Source organism: Mytilus californianus, unplaced genomic scaffold (genome assembly GCF_021869535.1).
Source record: "Mytilus californianus isolate M0D057914Y unplaced genomic scaffold, xbMytCali1.0.p SCAF_1, whole genome shotgun sequence".
Taxonomy (NCBI): Eukaryota; Metazoa; Mollusca; class Bivalvia; order Mytilida; family Mytilidae; genus Mytilus; species Mytilus californianus.
The window spans coordinates 94264245-94285439 of record NW_026262581.1 but is presented as its reverse complement, the minus strand read 5'-3'; the positions used below and the strand labels follow the sequence as shown (position 1 = coordinate 94285439).

At 32.5% G+C, this 21195-nt stretch overlaps 2 protein-coding genes and 1 long non-coding RNA gene across 3 annotated transcripts in view; 1 reads left to right on the top strand and 2 right to left on the bottom strand.

Moving 5' to 3' along the window:
- The window catches only part of LOC127710853 (uncharacterized), a 243599-nt gene extending 235221 nt beyond the window's left edge, over positions 1 to 8378 (bottom strand). Inside the window, exon 1 of the long non-coding RNA XR_007986365.1 lies at positions 8338 to 8378. This is a non-coding gene — a long non-coding RNA (uncharacterized LOC127710853). The remainder of the gene's footprint in view (positions 1 to 8337) is intronic.
- Positions 1 to 17243, top strand: part of LOC127710436 (transketolase-like protein 2) — a 31604-nt gene extending 14361 nt beyond the window's left edge. Inside the window, exons 2-12 of the mRNA XM_052216269.1 lie at positions 2086 to 2203; positions 2932 to 3045; positions 3638 to 3735; positions 4279 to 4470; positions 5441 to 5568; positions 9116 to 9312; positions 11697 to 11810; positions 12151 to 12358; positions 13964 to 14178; positions 14927 to 15143; positions 15998 to 17243. Coding sequence (XP_052072229.1) covers positions 2086 to 2203; positions 2932 to 3045; positions 3638 to 3735; positions 4279 to 4470; positions 5441 to 5568; positions 9116 to 9312; positions 11697 to 11810; positions 12151 to 12358; positions 13964 to 14178; positions 14927 to 15143; positions 15998 to 16170 — 1774 coding nt within the window. The 3' untranslated portion in view covers positions 16171 to 17243. The remainder of the gene's footprint in view (positions 1 to 2085; positions 2204 to 2931; positions 3046 to 3637; positions 3736 to 4278; positions 4471 to 5440; positions 5569 to 9115; positions 9313 to 11696; positions 11811 to 12150; positions 12359 to 13963; positions 14179 to 14926; positions 15144 to 15997) is intronic.
- A 2453-nt stretch (positions 17244 to 19696) lies between these two features.
- LOC127710170 (fibrocystin-L-like) overlaps positions 19697 to 21195 on the bottom strand; it is a 33281-nt gene continuing 31782 nt past the window's right edge. Inside the window, exon 41 of the mRNA XM_052215920.1 lies at positions 19697 to 20743. Coding sequence (XP_052071880.1) covers positions 20604 to 20743 — 140 coding nt within the window. The 3' untranslated portion in view covers positions 19697 to 20603. The remainder of the gene's footprint in view (positions 20744 to 21195) is intronic.

The window sequence follows — 21195 nt, the reverse complement described above, 5'->3', positions numbered from 1 at the left end:
TTGAACCTGTGATTGAATAATATTTTGCTGACTCTTCTTCTACTTGATGTTCTAGATAATTTAAAAACCTACAATAAGTTGTTGAATTTTTAAAACCGCATTTAATTTTTTTTAAGTAAGGAGAGAAGCCTTACAATAGTTTGGTTGATTTTATAAACAAATAGGCTAACAGGATTTAGCAGTAAATCTGTAAGTTAAAGGATGTCTTCATAAGAGGAATTTTCCTGCTTGTGTCATAGTAGTAAAACATATGCATGACTCAGCATTAATAAATTGATAGTATAACCTGCATGTATAGATATACCCATTGGATGGAAAATCATAGAAAACTTTATAGCTGTAATATAGCATCTTCCCTTTTTTTTTTGCTGGGACTAATTTAAAATTAAAAGGTTAAATCCTAATTTATTTTTTTTTCAGAAAAAACTTGGGATCTTTTAGATTAATCTTCTAATTTGATAAGCTTGACTGTAGGACATTTTAATCATGAAGCTTTATACATGAAATGAATGGTTGAAAGTACATGAGCAGTAGTGTAGTTTCATGTATTTCAAACAATATATGTGATAGTTTAAAGCATGTTATTAACATCCTGGTTCTTTGTTCTAAGGTGGATAGTCGTCTCATAGATAATCATACCAAATCTTTTTATTATAAAGCTTATCACAATGCAAATGTAATCATGGTAATCAGATTATGTTAGTTAAACCTCATGTAATTTTTTTGTCAGAAGAAATGACATTCTTTTGTCAATGTAATGTCAGCTGTCTAGAAAAATTTATAAAAATATATTTTATTATAATGGGTGAAACACATACCTAACACTCTTTGTATCTATTATTTTTTTACTGCTTATAAACACTTATATTGAACTTTTTTATGCCACCGCCGTAGCGGAGGGGGCATTAAGTTTTACCCTTGTACGTCTGTACGTCCGTATGTACATCCCAAAATTGGTTTCCGTTCTCTAACTTTAGTTTGCCTCTACCAAATGTTATGAAACTTATACACAATGCTTATTACCACAAAACACAGATCAAGATTGAATTTTGGTGGCGTCACTTGTACTGTTTTAGAGTTATGCCCCTTTACAAATGGAAAAATTGCTAAATTTTTTGTTTGCGTTCTCTAACTTTAGTTTGCCTCAACCAAATGTTATGAAACTTATACACAATGCTTATTACCTTAAAACACAGACCAAGTTTGAATTTTGGTGGCTTCACTTTTGCCGTTCTAGAGTTATGCCCCTTTACAAATGGAAAAATTGCTTAATTTTTTTTTCCGTTCTCTAACTTTAGTTTGCCTCAACCAAATGTTATGAAACTTATACACAATGCTTATTACCACAAAACACAGATCAAGTTTGAACTTTGGTGGCATCATTTTTATCGTTCTAAAGTTACGCACCTTTACAAATGGAAAAATTGCTGGATTTTTTGTTTCCGTTCTCTTAACTTAAGTTTGCCTCAACTAAATGTTATGAAACGTATACAATGCTAATTTCCACAAAACTCTGGTCAAGTACAAATTTGGGTAGCGTCACTTTTACAGTTCTTGAATTATGTTCCTTTATAACATTATATGCAAGCGGGGCATCATCTGTGTCCCATGGACACATTCCACATTGATTTCTGTTTACTTTTGCTGTTGATAGAAGTACATTGTATTTGAAAAATCCCCCATGCATACAGTACACCCAAGAATTTTTCCAATGCCAAACTTACAGAACATTGTTTGACATAGGATCTTGTTATCTTGCATTTCAACACTGAGGTTGTCAGTTTCAAACCTCACACATGGCAGGTGTGTTTGAATCCAATCTTAATTGACTAGGATTGTCAGTTTTCCTGCTGAAGATCTGCGGTTCTCTCCCGGCACTCCAGCTTCCTCCACCAATATAAGCTGGCCTCCATGATATTTCCAATAGTCCTGAAAGTGGCGCTAAACACCAACAATCAATCGGTTAAACATCTTCTGTAGATTTCTATGTAAATTCAACAAGGCACTTTGGAATGATGTGAGGACATTTTCCATAACAAATTTTATTGTATAATTTAAATTTGTGTTATTGTTTATTTACTTTAGACATCCAACATCATGTTGTTCTATGGCAGAGATTATGTCTGTATTGTTTTTCAATACCATGAGATACACCATTGCTGAACCACGAGGTGCTTCTAATGACAGGTTTATATTGTCGAAGGTTAGTGTTGTAGCAATGCATGCTAGCACCTTATAAATAAAAGATATTAGATTTATTTAAACAGATCTGATTTCTTTAAAGTAAATATGACTCTTAATCGAAAAGAAAAAAAAGTCCTCTAGTACTTAATGTTAAATAGAGTGAATAAATTACATGTTAAGGAAATGACATTGTTGATCAAATTCATATATGTCTTGAACTTAAGTGGATGCCTGATTGTATCAGGTTAAATTTGGCATAAAGGTCCAGGTCTAAGCAACTAATGTTTCTGAATAGATGAATAATATTTTTTCTAAGTGTGCATATCTTGAAATCAGTCACCTGTAGTTACCAAATTCTTAAGGCAGGGGTTTTTCATTATTGAGGAGTAGCTCACAGTTTTACTTCTTTTACTTTTTGTTGCAGATAATGTGTATCTTTTAAATGTTATATACATAAATGTAATTTTTATCATTTTTTTCTAGTCGACAACATTGAGTTGTGTATAATTTGTAAGCAATAGCTCACAATGTATCTTTCTTTTATAAAATGGCAGTACATAATGTTTTGTTAATTAAGCACTACTCTGCAGTAAAGTTTACAATCTTATGATGATTGGGATGTTTGTCAATTAACGGTACCCAAATTAAGTCAAAATCAGAATGAAGTGTGGTGGATGTTCGAGTGCCAGCTGACGTTACGATTGCAAAGTTCTTAAATTAGTTTTTAAATTCATGGAATTTTTACAGGGTCATGCAGCTCCAATCCTGTATGCAGCTTGGGCTGAGACAGGACTATTCCCAACTTCAGAGCTTCTGAACTTACGTAAATTAGACAATGATCTTGAGGGACATCCAACACCTGTAAGTTTATAAAGTTATTGTGGAGCAACATATGCCAGCGGAAAAGTTTTTTGTAATGGATATATATTTGCAAAGTATTGCTGTTGTTGAAATTCAATTATTGATTTACCTATAAAAGGCCTAGGGATTGCACGAACTGTTATCTGCCTCAAGTATCATGAACAAATGATGAATACATAGTTTTGACAATTTAATTTCAATGATCTCGAGTTTCTGCTCAAATTTAAGTATGCCTAATTGCAGAACATCTAATTTTTAAAAAGTAAATAATATTTCAAAATAATTGACAGAAAGTCATGAAAGTTGGTGAAGATGTTTTTTTTTGAATGAATAAGTTCTATTTATAGATATTAATAGAAAATTTTAAGCCCAGAGGGTAAGACACAAATTAATGTTCCTCATTTTAATACTTTTAGTTTCTTCCTGTGATACTAACTACTCTTTTACAGTACTATTGTATTGTATTATAATGCAAAAATAATAATAGTTTTTGGAAGAAAAAATTGTACAATTTACAAGCAATTCACAATAATCATGTCACAAAATAACTCAAATTTAAGTAATATAATGATACTTAATGAAATGATTTCAGAGATTGAATTTTGTTGATGTAGCCACTGGATCACTAGGTCAGGGATTAAGTTGTGCTGTTGGTATGGCTTACATGGGAAAGTATATAGACAAAGCAAGGTAGGAACATACAGATATTTACACATAGCCAGTATGTTTAAAATCTTAACTAATAAATAATGCTAAATCTATGTTAGTGTCATAGAAAAGTTAAAGCAGGTCATTAATTTATCTAAATTATAAATTGATAACTTTAACAAGAAGAATTAAAGAGAAAGTTTTATATAATGGGTGCATGGTAAACCAACAGTAAGAAAGGATTAAAGACTGGGTTTATATCTGGAGATCATATTTCATATGAAAAATTGTAAAATGATTCTAAATATTTTGCAGATATTTTTTTTTTTCTATGACATCCATCAACAATACATGTTTCTTATAAAACAAACAGTATGTGATACTCTTGATGCAGCTTATTATCTACCCTTGATTGATCCTTATTTTGACCCTCACTATTCTGTATGGAATACTTTTTACTCTCTTGTTTTATTTTAATGGATTGTTTTAGCTTGCACTGTACAAAACGAACAGTTTTTTGCTCAGTCCAATACTTTTATTGTTTGCTATAATCTGTAATGTTTTAATTAACTGCTTTGTTTTCAGTTACCGTGTGTTTTGTTTGATGGGAGATGGAGAGAGTGCTGAAGGATCCGTGTGGGAAGCCATGGCATTTGCTAGTTTTTACAAACTGGACAATCTTGTGGCCGTCTTTGATGTCAACCGTCTTGGTCAGAGTGATCCAACAAGTCTTCAGCATGACGTAGCAACCTACAAAGCAAGAGCTGAAGCTTTCGGGTAAAATATCCAAGCTTATCTGGGAACCATCTTATTAAAATAAGAAAATAAGGAGATGCAGTATGATTGCCAATGAGACAACTATCCATCAAAGTTCAAATGAAGTGGATGTAAGCAATTATAGACATCTGTACGGCCTTCAACAATGAGAAAAACCCATACCGTATAGTCGGCTATAAAAGGCCCCGACATGAAAAATATGAAACAATTCAATTGAAAAAAATAACGGCCTAATTTATAACAAAATTTACAAAAAACAAAATGACAGACATGAACCAATGACAACCACTGAACTACAGGTTCCTGACTTGGGACAGGAACATAAAGAATGTGGTGGGATAAACATGCTTGTGAGGGCTCAACCCTCCCCTAACCTGGGACAGTGGTGTAACAGCACAACATAAGAACAAACTATAAAAATCAGTTGAAAAAAGACTTTTTTACAATCACTAATACAGTTTGTTCAAATCTTGTCCATACATCAAACTATCTTATTCATTGCTTCATGCCTTTCTGGGAAAGGAAATCAATATTTTTTTTCTGAAGACTTTTTAATGCTAATGGGGAGATAACTCTCTCATGGTCTTTTACAACCCTTTGTTTCATGAACCATGCAATAACATGATATAAAATTTCCAAAGAGTTTTTCTTAAGTTCTAGAAGATTCAAAAGTATATTTTGCATTTTAAAGATTTTTTGGTATTTGAACAGTCAGGAAAGGGAAGCAAATATTGGGACAAAAGAGACTATTTTGGTATTGGAAGTCAGCAAAATATAATAATAATTAACTCAGTGTTTTCCCCCAACTGTTCATCTTTTTAATATAGTGTAAAAGTTTAGTCACTTTATTGATACAAATATCTGGCATCACATAATTATTTCAGAAGGCAAAGTATAAGCAATTAAACCTGCTTAGGCTTAAAATGAAATCCATGTATGATATTGAAATGTTTTTTTTTTATTTGATCAGATTCAACACATATATTGTTGATGGACATAATGTTGAGGTTCTGTGTAAAGCTTTCCATGATGCTTCTACAGTAACTGGTCGTCCTACCTGTTTAGTGGCTAAAACCTTTAAAGGGAAAGGTATTCCAGGTGAGTTTGATCTTGCATAAAAAAAGGAGAATGAATCCAATTAGAGTCTGATTAGTCCCAAGATGTAAAAGATAGGACTTCGTCTGCAATTAAGTGTTTAACATGGGAATATACATATAGACAATATCTAAGTTGAATAACTCTTAATACAACATTTATTTCATTTAAGTTACTGTAATCAGTGCTGATTTGTTCCAATTATCATGATACTGTAAAATATCAACTGTAAGTCACAATATGAAGCTTTTTGTTGAGTGAGCGTGGAGAACGAGTTCAAAAAGGCTATATAATGTGAATTTTTATGTCTCCCCTTCAACAAAGGGAAAATATTAAATTTTAGTAGTATATCTTTCTTCTCGTATAACTCTTTCAAGGCCAAGCCTTTTTATGATTTTTTGACACTGGCTTAAAATATTTGGCATGAAGGTGTATAACTATAAGATGGTGTGTCATATATAATCATGACTTTCGTGTGACCCTAAGTTTTAACTTCAAGGTCAATATACTAGATTTTTTTAGACATTTTTGTCTCATGAACAAACTTTTTTATCCTTTGACATTGGTTTTTATACGACCGCAAAAAAACTTTTGTGGTCGTATATTGGTATGACGTTGGCGTCGTCGTCGTCGACGTCATCGTCTGGCGTCGTCCGAAGACACATTGGTTTTCGCACTCTAACTTTAGTTTAAGTGAATGGATCTCTATGAAATTTTACCACAAGGTTCAATACCACAAAAGGAAGGTTGGGATTGATTTTGGGGGTTATGGTACCAACAGTAAAGGAATTAGGGGCCAAAAATAAGCATTTTTGTAACTTCCAGACATAACTTGTGTGTTAGTGTATGGATCTCTCTGACATTGTACCACAAGGTTCCATATCACAAAAGGAATGCTGGGATTGATTTTGGGGGTAATTGCCTCAAAATATTAGGAATTAGGGGCAAAAAAACAAGCATTTTTCTAGTTTCATGACAATAACTTGTGTGTAAGTGCATGGATCTTTCTGAAATTGTACTACAAGGTTCCATATCACAAAGGAAAAGTTGGAATTGAGTTTGGGGGTAATTGCTGAAACGTTTAGGAATTGGGGGCCAAAAAGGGGCCAAAAATAAGCATTTTTCTAGTTTCCAGACAATAACTTGTGTTCAAGTGTATGGATCTCTCTGAAATTGTACTGCAAGGTACCATACCACAAAGGGAAGGCTGGGATTGATGATGGGGGTAATTGCCTCAATATTTTAGGAATGGGGGCCAAAAAGGGGCAAAAAACAAGCATTTTTCTAGTTTCAGGACAATAACTTGTGTGTAAGTGTATGGATCTTTCTGATATTGTAATACAAGGTTCCATATCACAAAGGGAAAGCTGGGTTTGAGTTTGGGGGTAATTGCCCTAATTGTTTAGGAATTTGGGGCCAAAAAGGGGCCAAAAAACACATTTTTCTAGTTTCCAGACAATAACTTGTGTTCAAGTGTATGGATCTCTCTGAAATTGTACTGCAAGGTACCATACCACAAAGGGAAGGCTGGGATTGAGTTTGGGGGTGATGAATCATAAGGGGGTTCAAAAAATTTGGGGGGAGGGATTTTTTTTTTTTTTCCTTTTTTTTCTTTTTTTCTTTTAAAATTTTCCATTTTAAGTTGGTTATTTCTGATTTATATTTAAAAGCAAATAATAATGATATGGTAGGAGATACACACCAAACAGGATGTGTAAATTATTATTTAATAAGTATTGTGCAATAGCAAGAAATTTTCAATTGCACAATATGGCACAATAGCAAGAAATCTTCAATTGCACAGTATTGCGCAATAGCAAGAAATCTTCAATTGCACAGTATTGCGCAATAGCAAGAAATATCCAATAGCACAATATTGCGCAATAGCAAGAAATTGTCAATTGTACAGTATTGCGCAATAGCAAGAAATATTTAATTGCACAGTATTGTGCAAAAGAAGATACTTCGTATAAATTGCTTATTTCTTGACCAATTTCAATGGGGTTTTATTCTTGAATTCTTGGGGTTCTTTAATATGCTGAATCTAACCGTGTATTTAGTTTTTGGATTTTGGGCCCCGTTTTTAAATTGGTCCACATTGAGGTCCAAAGGGTCCAAAATTAAACTTTGTTTGATTTCATCAAAAATTGAATTATTGGGGTTCTTTGATATGCCGAATCTAACCGTGTATTTAGATTCTTAATTTTTGGTTCCGTTTTCAAATTGGTCTACATTAAGGTCCAAAGGGTCCAAAATTAAACTTAGTTTGATTTTAACAGAAATTGAATTCTTAGGGTTCTTTGATATGCTGAATCTAAACATGTATTTAGATTTTTGATTATGGGCCCAGTTTTCAAGTTGGTCCAAATCGGGGTCCAAAATTAAACTTTGTTTGATTTCAACAAAAATTGAATATATGGGGTTCTTTGATATGCTGAATCTAACCATGTATTTAGATTTTTGAATTTTTGGGCCCCGTTATCAACTTTGTCCACATTGAGGTAAAAAGGGTCCAAAATTAAACTTTGTTTGATTTCATCAAAAATTGAATTCTTGGGGTTCTTTGATATGCTGAATCTAACCATGTATTTAGATTTTGGATATTGGACCATAATAGGTGAATGTCCAATTTAAAATTTTTAAGTTCTTAGACCACATTCATTCTGTGTCAGAAACCTATGCTGTGTCAAATATTTAATCACAATCCAAATGCAAAGCTGTATCAAGCTTGAATGTTGTGTCCATACTTGCCCCAACTGTTCAGGGTTCGACCTCTGCGGTCGTATCAAGCTGCGCCTGCGGAGCATTTTATTTATATTCTGCACATGGTTTCATCACATTAAGATATAATGTTGCACACAATTGGAGATGACCTATGTTGTTGACCCCACCCCAGCAAATCTTTAATTGTTAAATATCTTGAAAACTCTTCATATTCCCACCCCTTAATCATGTATATTCTTAGTTATAATGGCAATGACCTTTATAGAACACCATATAATGTTAATTGTTCAATACATCAAAAACTGTTCAGATCCTCACCTTTAACCATGTATATTCTGAACTGCCACGACAAGACCTTTTAAGTGCACAATATATATTGTTCATTGTAAGGGGTTTTTGGAGGGTCATGCACAACCCCTTGATATCACACACTTTTAAATATATTGAAAACAGTCAAGATTCCCATCCATTCAGTACTAGAATGTGCTTGTGGGGCTTTTTCTTTACTGGAGTCACTGCTGGAGATGAAGGGGAGACATTATTTTTAGTCCGCTAAAATAGTTCAAAGTTAGAAGTTGAATTAAGCTTTGAACTAGCCTCCAGGATCTGTGAGTTCTCTTAGACTGATACTTCGTTTCATTTGCCATTTTGTAAGTTGTTAGAGAAAATCTGGTCAGGCAAAAATGTTTGACCAAAATTGTCAGAAGACTCCTTATAGGGGTTATAGCCCTTAAATACATCTGTCATTTATCTAATTGAAAAAATCCAGGTTAGCTAAAAAAGCAATGCATAAAACATGTTCAGGTAACTACATTAAATTTTTCAGGAATCGAAGATCAGATGAATTGGCATGGAAAGGCTCTAGGCAAAGAGTCGGCTAATGCTCTTAAAGCTATCAAAGATAACATGTCCAACCAAGGACCTCATGGATTAAAACCTGGTGCTATAGTTGATGATGCCCCAGCAGTAAATATTAAAAATGTTGCATTATCTGAACCTCCAAATTACAAGAAAGGTCAAACAGTAAGTTTGGTTGTTGTAGTATCTTTTGTATTTGTATGATTCTTTGTCTCATTGTTACAAAAGTTTATGAGCATGAACAGTTGTCATAGGTTTAGTATAGAATTTACAAAATCTGTTGAACCTGTGTGTAATGTGCAAAACCTATTTCATTCTTTTGTTTGATTTATTTTCACAGGTTCCCAGGGCAAAACATGGCATTTCTCATTTCTACACAAGGGGAAGATTTTAAATGTTGAAATAAACTTGACAGAATTGCTTAATACTTTGTTTAGTTTATAGATATGTTCTATTTTTTATATGATTGTTTTTTTGGGGCATTTCCTTTTTAAAACAAGTACGTTGAAACAATGTAAATTTGTCCAATTTGTTGAATGGAAGGAAATTTGATAGAGTTCCTTTATAACACATATACCAGCAGTTGTGCATTTTGAGGTTACTAAAGGTTCAGTTGATTATTTTCAGCTACAAGAATTTGTAACTGAAAAAAGAGCCAAGATTGGAAATATTCAAATTTTGTCGGGGAAAGATCATTCTTTATTGAGAAGGAAACCTTGATAAAATACTAAAAAATTATGAGGGAAAGATAAAGATATCAAATGGAAAATTGCCCATTTGATTTTAAATTTGTCAAGAGCTATTTTAAAAAGTGTTGGAAGTCTAAATTACTCAGGTGGACCCTGGTAGATTTAGTGTTAAATCCCTTGAAACTAGCTTTTTCACCTTAGCAATAATGAACCATTGAAATGGTATCTTACAATTATTTACCTTGCTGTATATTACTTTAAATTTATCATTTATTAATTAATTGTTATTTGAAGATGAGTAAATTACTACAAAGGAAAAACTTTAATTAGCTTGTGTAGTTTTGATGGTATTGAATTTTCATGACACAGTTTGGATATCAACTTAAACAGAAACTTGGTACAAGCACACAATATAATTTTTATACGCCCGTCAAATTTTTGACGGGACGTATTATGGTATACAAATGTCCAGCGTCTGTCTGTCTGTCTGTCTGTCTGTCCGTCTGTCTGTCCGGCGTAAACATGTCGCACCGTAACTTGAGAATGACTTATCTAAATTTCATGAAACTTAACATAGTTGTTTCTTATGATGGTCAAACGATCTGTATACTTTTTGGTGAAAATAAGATTAAAACTTTTTGAGTTACGGGACTTAGTAACTAAAACTGGTGTGTGTTTTTTTTCACATGTCGCGCCGTATCTCAAAAACAGTTTATGATTATTGCTTAAAACTTTACACACTTCTTAGTTATATTAACCTTAAGATCTGTATACTTTTTGGTGATGATTCAAAATTTTATTTTTGAGTTATTGAGTATTTTGTAAAAAAAGGGGGAGGGGTTTTTCACATGTCGCGCCGTATCTCAAAAACGATTTATGATTATTGCTTAAAATTTTACACACTTCTTAGTTATATTAATCTAAAGATCTGTATACTTTTTGGTTTTGATTCAAAATTTTATTTTTGAGATATTGATTTTTTTTTTTTAAAAGAGGGGTTTTCACATGTCGCGCCGTATCTCAAAAACGATTTATGATTATTGCTTAAAATTTTACAGACTTCTTATTTATATTAATCTAAAGATCTGTATACTTTTTGGTTTTGATTCAAAATTTTATTTTAGAGATATTGAGTATTTTGTAAAGAAAAAGGGGATTTTCGCATGTCACGCCGTATGTCAGAAACTATTTATGCTTATTGCATAAAAATTCACACACAAGACGACGGGCGTATCATGCGCTCATGGCGCAGCTGTTAATTGTCTATACGATTGACCTTTATATAAATAACACATAGCTGAGAGGGTGATAGAGCAGATTGTTACCCCGAGAAAACATTGTCAACTGAGGCGAAGCCAAGGTTGACAATGTTTTTTCGAGGGGTACCAATCTGCTCTATCATCACCCTCTCAGCTATGTGTTATTTAATTTATTATACTGAATGTCCTATCATTATTGTCTTTTACTGTTGAATATTAAATGTAAAGTATTTTACCATGACATCACGTACATAACAACGTTACAGGTATTAGAAAAATCAACAGAATTGAAGCAAGACTTTTTTATTTTTTTATTTTGACAATCTATGAAAAAATTCTGAGCCAAAACGTAGAAATTGAGTATTGTCTTTAATTATTTGATGTAAATTCAATTCACTGTCCTTTAGATTATCGATTTTTGATTGGTCTTCACGAGTGGGTGACATTCAAAAAATTGTCTCCCGCTCAGCCATGGGATAGAGTAAATTATCTCCCTCGTATTAGCCAATCAAAATCTGGCATTTTAACGTGAAGTATAATAAATTTTTATATCCAATGAGAAAGGATGAATTTATTGACTATTTTATCTGGTTTATTTTAGGTAGCCACCAGAGCAGCCTATGGCACAGCTTTAGTCAAAATAGGAAAAAATAATAACCGTGTAGTGGCTATGGATGGTGATGTCAAGAACTCCACTTTCTCCATCAAATTCAAGGTAAATTTATGATGTCAATACAAACTCAAATCTTAAATTGCTTCTATTAATTTATATCCAGTTCCAAAGGTGCCTTAGTATTTAAATCTTAGGTGTCTTCTCTGTTTAAGCTCTAAGAATCACATGTTTAAATCCTCTGTATCATATATGCTGAAAATCCTGGCTATATTAAATGTTTAATCTTGGCCATAGATATCTTTTATTTTGAAATCCTTGGTATCTTATCTGTTTGAATGAAACAGCCCTTATTTGATGGGAATACATTTTGACATGGTGGGTGGTAATTATTTGATGTTAGAGAAAACACTTTATATTTAATTTGATTTTTTTTCTTTAACAGGAAGCATTCCCAGACAGATTTATTGAATGTTTTATAGCTGAACAAAATCTAATAGGAACTGGCATAGGAGTTGCCTGTCGTGACAGAGCTGTTGTTTTTATTAGCACATTTGCTTGTTTCCTCAGTAGAGGTTTTGATCAGATCAGAATGGGAGCCATATCTCAAACCAATGTTAATTTTGTAGGATCACATGCTGGTGTCTCTATTGGTAAGGGGAATTAGAAATAATAACAGTAAAATGAACACTCCTAGGTATAGATGTTACTGAAACCATTTTGTAGAATTCATCCTATGATTAGAAGTAAATAGAGCAAATATGTATTATATCTTTAGGGAAATCACTTGGTAATTTACTTTTATCAGATGGTTTTTGTCGAGCCTGCGACTTTTGTCGCAGAAAGCTCGACATAGGGATAGCGATCCGGCGGCGGCGGCGGCTACGGCGGCGGCGGCGGCGGCGGCGTTAGCTAACTTCTTAAAAGCTTTATATTTTAGAAGATGGAAGACCTGGATGCTTCATACTTTGTATATGGATGCCTCATGTTACGAAGTTTCCGTCAGTCACATGTCCAATATCCTTGACCTCATTTTCATGGTTCAGTGACTACTTGAAAAAAAAGTTCAGATTTTTTGTAATGTTAAATTCTCTCTTATTATAAGTAATAGGATAACTATATTTGGTATGTGCGTACCTTGCAAGGTCCTCATGCCCGTCAGACAGTTTTCACTTGACCTCGACCTCATTTCATGGATCAGTGAACAAGGTTAAGTTTTCGTGGTCAAGTCCATATCTCAGATACTATAAGCAATAGGTCTAGTATATTCGGTGTATGGAAGGACTGTAAGGTGTACATGTCCAACTGGCAGGTGTCATCTGACCTTGACCTCATTTTCATGGTTCAGTGGTTATAGTTAAGTTTTTGTGTTTTGGTCTGTTTTTCTTATACTGTATGCAATAGGTCTACTATATTAGGTGTATGGAATGATTGTAAGGTGTACATGTCTAGCTGGCAGGTGTCATCTGACCTTGACCTCATTTTCATGGTTCAGTGGTCAAAGTTAAGTTTTTGAGTTTTGTCTTTTTTTCTAATACTGCATGCAATAGGTCAGCTATATTTGGTGTATGGTATGATTGTAAGGTTTACATGTCTAGCTGGCAGGTGTCATCTTACCTTGACCTCATTTTCATGGTTCAGTGGTCAAAGTTAAGTTTTTGAGTTTTGGTCTTTTTTTCTAATAATATATGCAATAGTTCAACTATATTTGGTGTATGGAAATATTTTATGATCTATATGTCAGTCACGCAGGTTTTATTTGACCTTGACCTCATTTTCAAGGTTCATTGCTCAGTGTTAAGTTTTTGTGTTTTCGTCTGTTTTTCTTAAACTATAAGCAATAGGTCAACTATATTTGTTGTATGGAAGAATTGTTAGCTGTACATGCCTGCCTAGCATGGTTCATCTGACCTTGACCTCATTTTCATGGTTCATTGGTCAATGTTTAGTTTACTTGGTTAATGTGAAGTTTATGTGACAGTTGTAATAAAGCTTTATATTTAGGACTATCAACATAATATCAATGATTAGTAAAGAAGGCGAGACATTTCAGGGTGTGCACTCTTGTTAAGAACACATATACCTGTGATCTCTACAGATTTTTGAAGTCACTATTATTTAGAAGTGGGAATTTGCAGATTGTACAACATTTTATCAAAATATAATTAGAAGCCGCCACTGTAACACTTTTGCCATTTTGTATAAATGATATTTCTTTAAAGTATATCCACATACATTTGTAATTTCACTGTTTTCAGGTGAAGATGGTCCATCTCAGATGGCATTAGAAGACATTTCCATGTTTAGAAGTATCCCAGGCTCCACAGTATTCTATCCTAGTGATGCTGTGTCCTGTGAGAGGGCTGTAGAACTGGCTGCTAACACACCAGGCGTTACATTTATCAGAACTAGTAGACCCAACTCTGCAGTTTTGTATGATAATAATGAACCATTTGCTGTAGGCAAAGGAAAGGTGAGTAGTATACTTCTAACAACTTCAATGGACTCATGGTGAAGTGATCACTTTGAGTGCTGGAGGTATTGGGTTCGTTCCCACTTGAGTCAGGCTTGGTGTTCATTCAGGCCTATAAACTCCATCAATGGTAACACTGTTTCCTTATAGTAATTGTGGTTTCTAGCATATCTTGCTAAAACTTATATGCTTTTTCTTTTTTGAGCCAAATTTATGAAAGTTGTTGGTGTACCACGATACTATGTTGTTTTGGTAAACATATGTTATTATTAAATAGAACTATACGCCTGCACATTTATTAGGTTATATGAATACTTGTGGGTTTTCAAAGGAGTTTTTGTCTGAAAAATTCAACTTGATATAAAATTAAATTATTATGAAAAGAATAGTAAGATTGGCACCAAAATACTTGTCATTGATATTTACATACAAAATGAACTATATTTTTGAAAAAATTTGTAAACCTTTATTTTGGTGAAAACTGTAGATACTACCTATTTAAGTAACAAAACGTAGTATTGTCTATCCCATGTAACCTAGTTAAGGCCAACAGTGGATGCTTTATGTCTGGGACTTGCAAATTATATTTTTTGTAATTGTCAGGTTTTATTGCTGTCCATTTGAATTTGAGTGACATTATGAAATACAACAGCCAGGTAAGACAACAAAAAAAACGAACTCTTTTGATGATACAGTCGTATGAAGTCTCACTTTTTTGTCTAAATTATATTGATTTTTTTTTTACCAGATAGTACGAGAGAGTGCCAATGATGCAGTAACTGTGATTGGTTGCTGTGTTACTTTGGAAGAGGCCCTGAAAGCTGCAGATAAACTGGCTATTGATGGTATTAACATCAGAGTAGTTGATCCATTTACAGTTAAACCAATTGATGCTGAACTTATCATTAATTGTGCTAGAGCAACAGGTGGAAAGATCATCACTGTAGAGGATCATTATCCATTTGGTAAGATACAACATAGTTATGGTCATATTTGGTATACAATCTTGTACTGTATACTTTGGATTCATTACTATTCCTGGGGTGCTAATTTTCTTTGATTTTGTGTGAATATGTGAATCACTAATTCTAATGTTCAACAAAATACAAATGTCCTATAGGCTTGTATGCAGAAATTCAGTTGGTTATTCTTTAGAGATTAACATGTTAGAAACTTGAACCTGTTACTCAGATTTTTATTTTTGTTTGTTCTAAACACTTAAAAATTGCATGTGAGACTAAAATTATTAAAACTGTTCCATTATTAAAACTGATGAAAAATATGAAGCTTGTGTTAATGCTTACAATACTTAAGTTAAGGAGATAAAAAATTATTTTCTGCACAACACAATTTCCAAAAATAATAAGTTTAACCACAATATCTTTCTAATGCCACTTTGCATAGCATGGATTTGACATATGAGAATGTACTATGACAAAACAATTTTGTGGGTTGTATTTGATCAGCAGGTAGATCTTATCAAAACAAAAATTTTACTTGTTTCTTTTTATGCCCCACCTACGATAGTAGAGGGGCATTATGTTTTTTGGTCTGTGCGTCCGTTCGTTCGTCCGTCTGTCCCGCTTCAGGTTAAAGTTTTTGGTCAAGGTAGTTTTTGATGAAGTTGAAGTCCAATCAACTTGAAACTTAGTACACATGTTCCCTATGATATGATCTTTCTAATTTTAATGCCAAATTAGAGTTTTGACCCCAATTTCACGGTCCACTGAACATAGAAAATGATAGTGAGAGTGGGGCATCCGTGTACTATGGACACATTCTTGTTTTATATATTATAATATTCTTGTTTACTTAATAGGTGGTCTTGGTGAAGCAGTATGTTCAGCTGTAAGTGAATGTCGTGACATCACAGTGAAAAAGCTAGCTGTACAGGATATTCCTCGTAGTGGCAAATCAGCAGAATTAATTGAGCGTTTTGGAATTAGTGCTAACTGTATCGTTAAAGCTGTCAATCAGATTTTGTCTCAATAGATCTTGGAGTCATTCTTGTTTAACATGTTTTTAGTATTAGTGACTTTACATTTCTAGTTGTGTCATCACTTTTTCCAAGACATTTAGGTTTTTGATGGATTCTAACAGAGATTTAGATAATTATTATTTATAAAAAAGAAAAAAAATGCAGTAAGTAAATTTGATAATTCTGTTTTTGAAAATTTATTTTTTGATATGTAAAAATACCATTCTTTATTTTTAAGATGGTCTTTGTTTTGTACTAGATGAATTTATGAATTATTATGATGAAAAAAGTATTTAGTATTGTAGTAAATGAATTAAACATAATCAGGAGAATATATAGAGTTGTAGAAATATTGTAACAATAAAAAAATATGCATTCTCTAATCAAAATTGTAAAATTATAAGCTATTAAACCGCATATTTTTTGCTAGCTTCTTTAAATGGACAATATTTACCCTCATTTGATGTAAATATTATTATTCATATCGTATTGATACAACCTTAGCCATAATGTCATTTAGGATATAATTATGTGAATAATAATTATTCTGATTTATAAAGTGCTATGTTAAGTAAGTATAGTCTGCTGCAAAATGTATATGGTAGTTGTCATTTTTCCTTATAATACAATTGTTGTAAACAAAACAAAAAATATTTATTTCAATAGAATTTCCTTAGTTTTACACAACGATAACAAAACACACAAAAAAACCAGGTTTTTAATAAATAATTTTTATATTGGCTGTTGGATTGAGACATTATCAAACATCATATCAGATGTTAATTAAAATTTCATTAAAGCTTTAGAAAGAACTAGCTGGAGAAATAAAGGTTTATTCTCTAAATTCTTTTCCATGAGTATCTGTTGCAAACATAATTTGTAAAAAAAAAGCAATAGATTCATTAAAAAAAAGGTTTATAACTATAAAATGAGTATGTAGTGAAAAATGACAGAAACCTGCATATACCACATTTCTGATAATCATAAGTGCTAAACAGTCCACTGTTAACAATATGTTAGTTGTTTTTTTAAACCCTGTTGATGTCAATCTGTGGTTACATTTGATATAATAAAATATTGTTCTTAATTTGTTACATGTTTTTAATTTTCAAAGATGTTACTGAAGGCTTTGGTATCGTTTAAATTGCCTCCTACATTGATATTCTGCTGCTTCATCCAGTAATTGCAGTTGTTTTTCAAATTATGTTTTCCAATTATTATACCCCACGCAAATTTTTTGCGTAGGGTATAATGTTTTTGACCCGTCCGTCAGTCCTGTTTCTTGTCATCGCAACCTCTCTCAAACCACACCACAGAATTTCATGAAACCTTTTCAGATAATAAGGGCATACTATGTAGATGTGCATATCGACAGGAATTTACGAATCAATTTTTTTCCCAGGAGTTACGCCCCTTTGAACTTATTTGCCCAATATACTACTGCAACCTTTTGTCATCGCAACTCCTCTGAAACCACACCACAGAATTTCATGAAACTTTGTAGATAATAAGGACATACTATGTAGATGTGCATATCGACAGTAAATTACGCTTCAATTTTTTTTCTAGGAGTTACGCTCCTTTGAACTTATTTGCTTCAATGTACTTCTGCAACAGTTTGTCATCGCAACTCCTCTGAAACCGAACAACAGAATTTCATGAAACTTTGTAGATAATAAGGACATACTATGTAGATGTGCATATTGACAGGAAATTATGATTCAATTTTTTTTTCTTACACTTATTTTATTTCTCCAATGACAATGTGGGGATGTGGGGTATGTGAGCACGCTCACTAAGGTTCTTTAAATTTTGGAGGATGCATGATAAAACTCAGGTCTTTTTCTCATTGTATTTTCTGTGTGAGGTCATGATGAAATAATGACACATTAAACACATTTGTACAATTCTATAATACTGACATCATTAATGATCATTATTCCAGTCAGAACCATTTGATGGTTGGAATATTGTTTTGGTAGCTGTCTTGTCTGCAGCAGTCTTCTCCATCCAGGCAGTCCAGATTCAAAGCACATGATTAAAGGTATTATTACACCCTCCCTATGATAGTAAGGGGGAATATTGTATCGGGTTTACATGTCCAATGGAAACATATTTTTGTAATAAATTGTTTCTATTGGAATGTTGCTACAAATAAATAATGTTTACAGACGGTTCCCTTTTGGATACATTGGGGATCTCAACTTTCCTCAGTTTTCAACATTTAAGTAAAAATCAAGGCAAATCCTTGATTTAAAGACTTTGATCTCGGAGTCTTTGATGTATCAATATAGTGTAATACGTAGGTCATATTAAGATACCTTTAATGGTAGGCTGTCAAACCCTTCCAGATGCATCATTTCACTAAGTTAAATATTTATAGATCACTAAGTATCTGAGAACTTAACTCTGAGAAAAGCCATTGGGTTAAATGCTATAAAATTGAGAATGGAAATGGGCCAAAGAGCAGATAACAGCCGAAGGCCACCAATTGGTCTTCAATGGAGCGAGAAAATCCCGCACCCAGAGGTGGTCCTCAGCTGGCCCCTAAATAAAAATGTGTTCTAGTTAAGTGAAAATGGACGTCATACTAAACTCCAAAACATATAAATGAACTAAAATATATATAAAAATATATAGTAAAAATCATAATAAATGGTCGGCAAGGAGATATGTTTTGCTTGTAGGTAATTTTGATTGTAAAATGTTGAAATTAAAATAGAATACTTTCACATGTAAAATATGCAAACTATTCAAAGTCAATGTCAATGAACCATGAATGAAGGTAAGATATGCCAATGCTAATACAACTGCATAACAAATATCATTGACTTATCATTAGTAGTTCCCCATATACTAACATGAAAACAAAGCAAAGCTTTCAAAGTCAATAATAGATCCTGACTGGTAGGGCCAAATAACCTCCATGGAAATATGATGTGCCAATACTTATACAACTACATACCAAATAGTATAGATTTACCATTAGTGGTTCCCCTTAAACTGACCTTATCACAAACTTTAACAAATGGTTGCCGCCCCCAGAAACATCAAGTCTTAGTCTCGATTTTTTACTCTTGTCAAGGCCAGACAAATATTGAGAAAGAAATTGTCTTCATGAAACTTAACAATGTGTACATATCAATCAAAGAAACTTGATATTAGGCAAGATGTGCTTGTTGTCTCATTGGCAATCATGCCTCATCTTAGTTTTTTTTATATTGGATAGATACACTATGCTTCATTATAACCAGTATAGCTCATCTGGCTAAATAATTAATACACTTGATATACATGTCTCAGCAAAGTCAACAATGTTTAGTAAAAGGCACTGATGACAATACAGACCATTAGACTGACTAAGTTACATGCATCTGCTGGCTGAGGTCGATAGTAATAGAATTGTCAGTTTCTTTAGGAAAAACTACTGTTTTGTTCATTGATACTGAGGTATCCAAACAGTCACATGCTTGACTAGGAACAGAAATGTTTTATTTATATATTGTACAATATTGTATTGGAAAGGATCATAAAAAAGAATAAAGAAAATGCTTTATTTATAAAAAGATAACAGAAAATAAAGGAAGTTCTATCACAGATAGATTGTAATAAAATGTCTATCACAGATAGGTTACAATAAATATATATCGCAGACAGACTAACAATGTATCACAGATATTTGCACAGTTACTTCTCAATATTTCAAGGAATAAAGAGGAAAGAATGAAATAATTCATGAAAGGCAAACTAGATCAATATCAAACATTTATTATTATAAGATTCAAAATTAGAGTTCACTGGCCATAATTATTTGTTATCTTGTAATAAGTTGTTATTGCCTTTCTTTTTTACTCCGCAACAACTAATAATTGGGTAATTTACAAGAGAAAAGTATCATAAGTGAAAAGATATTGAATGAAAGGCCACTGTTTCAGTTAGATCCTTGTAAATAAACAATAAAAGTAGATATTGCAAATTATGTATTAACAAGGTTAGAGACATGTGTGAAAGTGTATTGAGAAGTAGTTTTGTGCATTGTCAAGTATATAATATATAAATCTCTAAAAAAAATAAAAAAATGAGCTCAAAAATATAAAACATTTTATATATCAATTTAATGGATATGTGAATGTGTTATAAAGATAAGAAAATATTCTTGCTGTAGTAAAACTTGCTAAATAAATGAATTTCTTCACTGGATTAAGTTTCATACAATTGACTGAAAACATCTAGTGCTAATACTGGTGTCAGAACAGTTGTAATTCATAGTACAAAAGTGTAGCCAGAAAATAAATCTTATTAGAAAAATTTACTAGAACATGTGTTTTAAATTATTTTTTCAAATGATTGTACATGTATTTAAATCTACAGCACTTTTAAAGGAGTTACATAAATATTCTAAGTCTATTGAAGTTTCATTTTTCCATTTCTTTTTCTATCTGTATCTCTAATATTTGGTTGGGTATGAGCCGTCTTTGATTGATGTTGCTACTGGAGCATTGGTAATACTCATGAAGGTACGCTCTCTGAATAGAATATCATCAATATCACTATTTCCAAAGTACTTAGTACCATATTCTTCTGTATCTGAAAGACAATGAAATCAGAAGTGAAACAAAAGTCAACTGTATCAAGTAAAGAACAATCTGTTACCTTCATCATTGGAATTGTAAAATAATATATTTCTCCTTGATCCTAATTTATAGATAAATAACATTTTCTTGCAAATAGAATTACAACCAAAGATGAGTTTAAAACATTAATTTTTTAAATGATTAACATATTTTGTGTAAGTATAAATTATCAAATTAAAAAAATATTTTTTCAATTAACAATGCTGTGGATTCATTACAATTCATTGGATATCAATTTTCAAGGATTTGGTTTGTATAGGTTAACAACAAACTTAAATGTTCCATGAGGTACAAATTCTCTATAGGCTTGTATGCAGTCTTTGGCAAAACCTCCAAATCAAATATCAACGAAATCATAATTCTTCCTCAATCAACGAGAATTGGTATCCAGGTAAATAAAGGAAT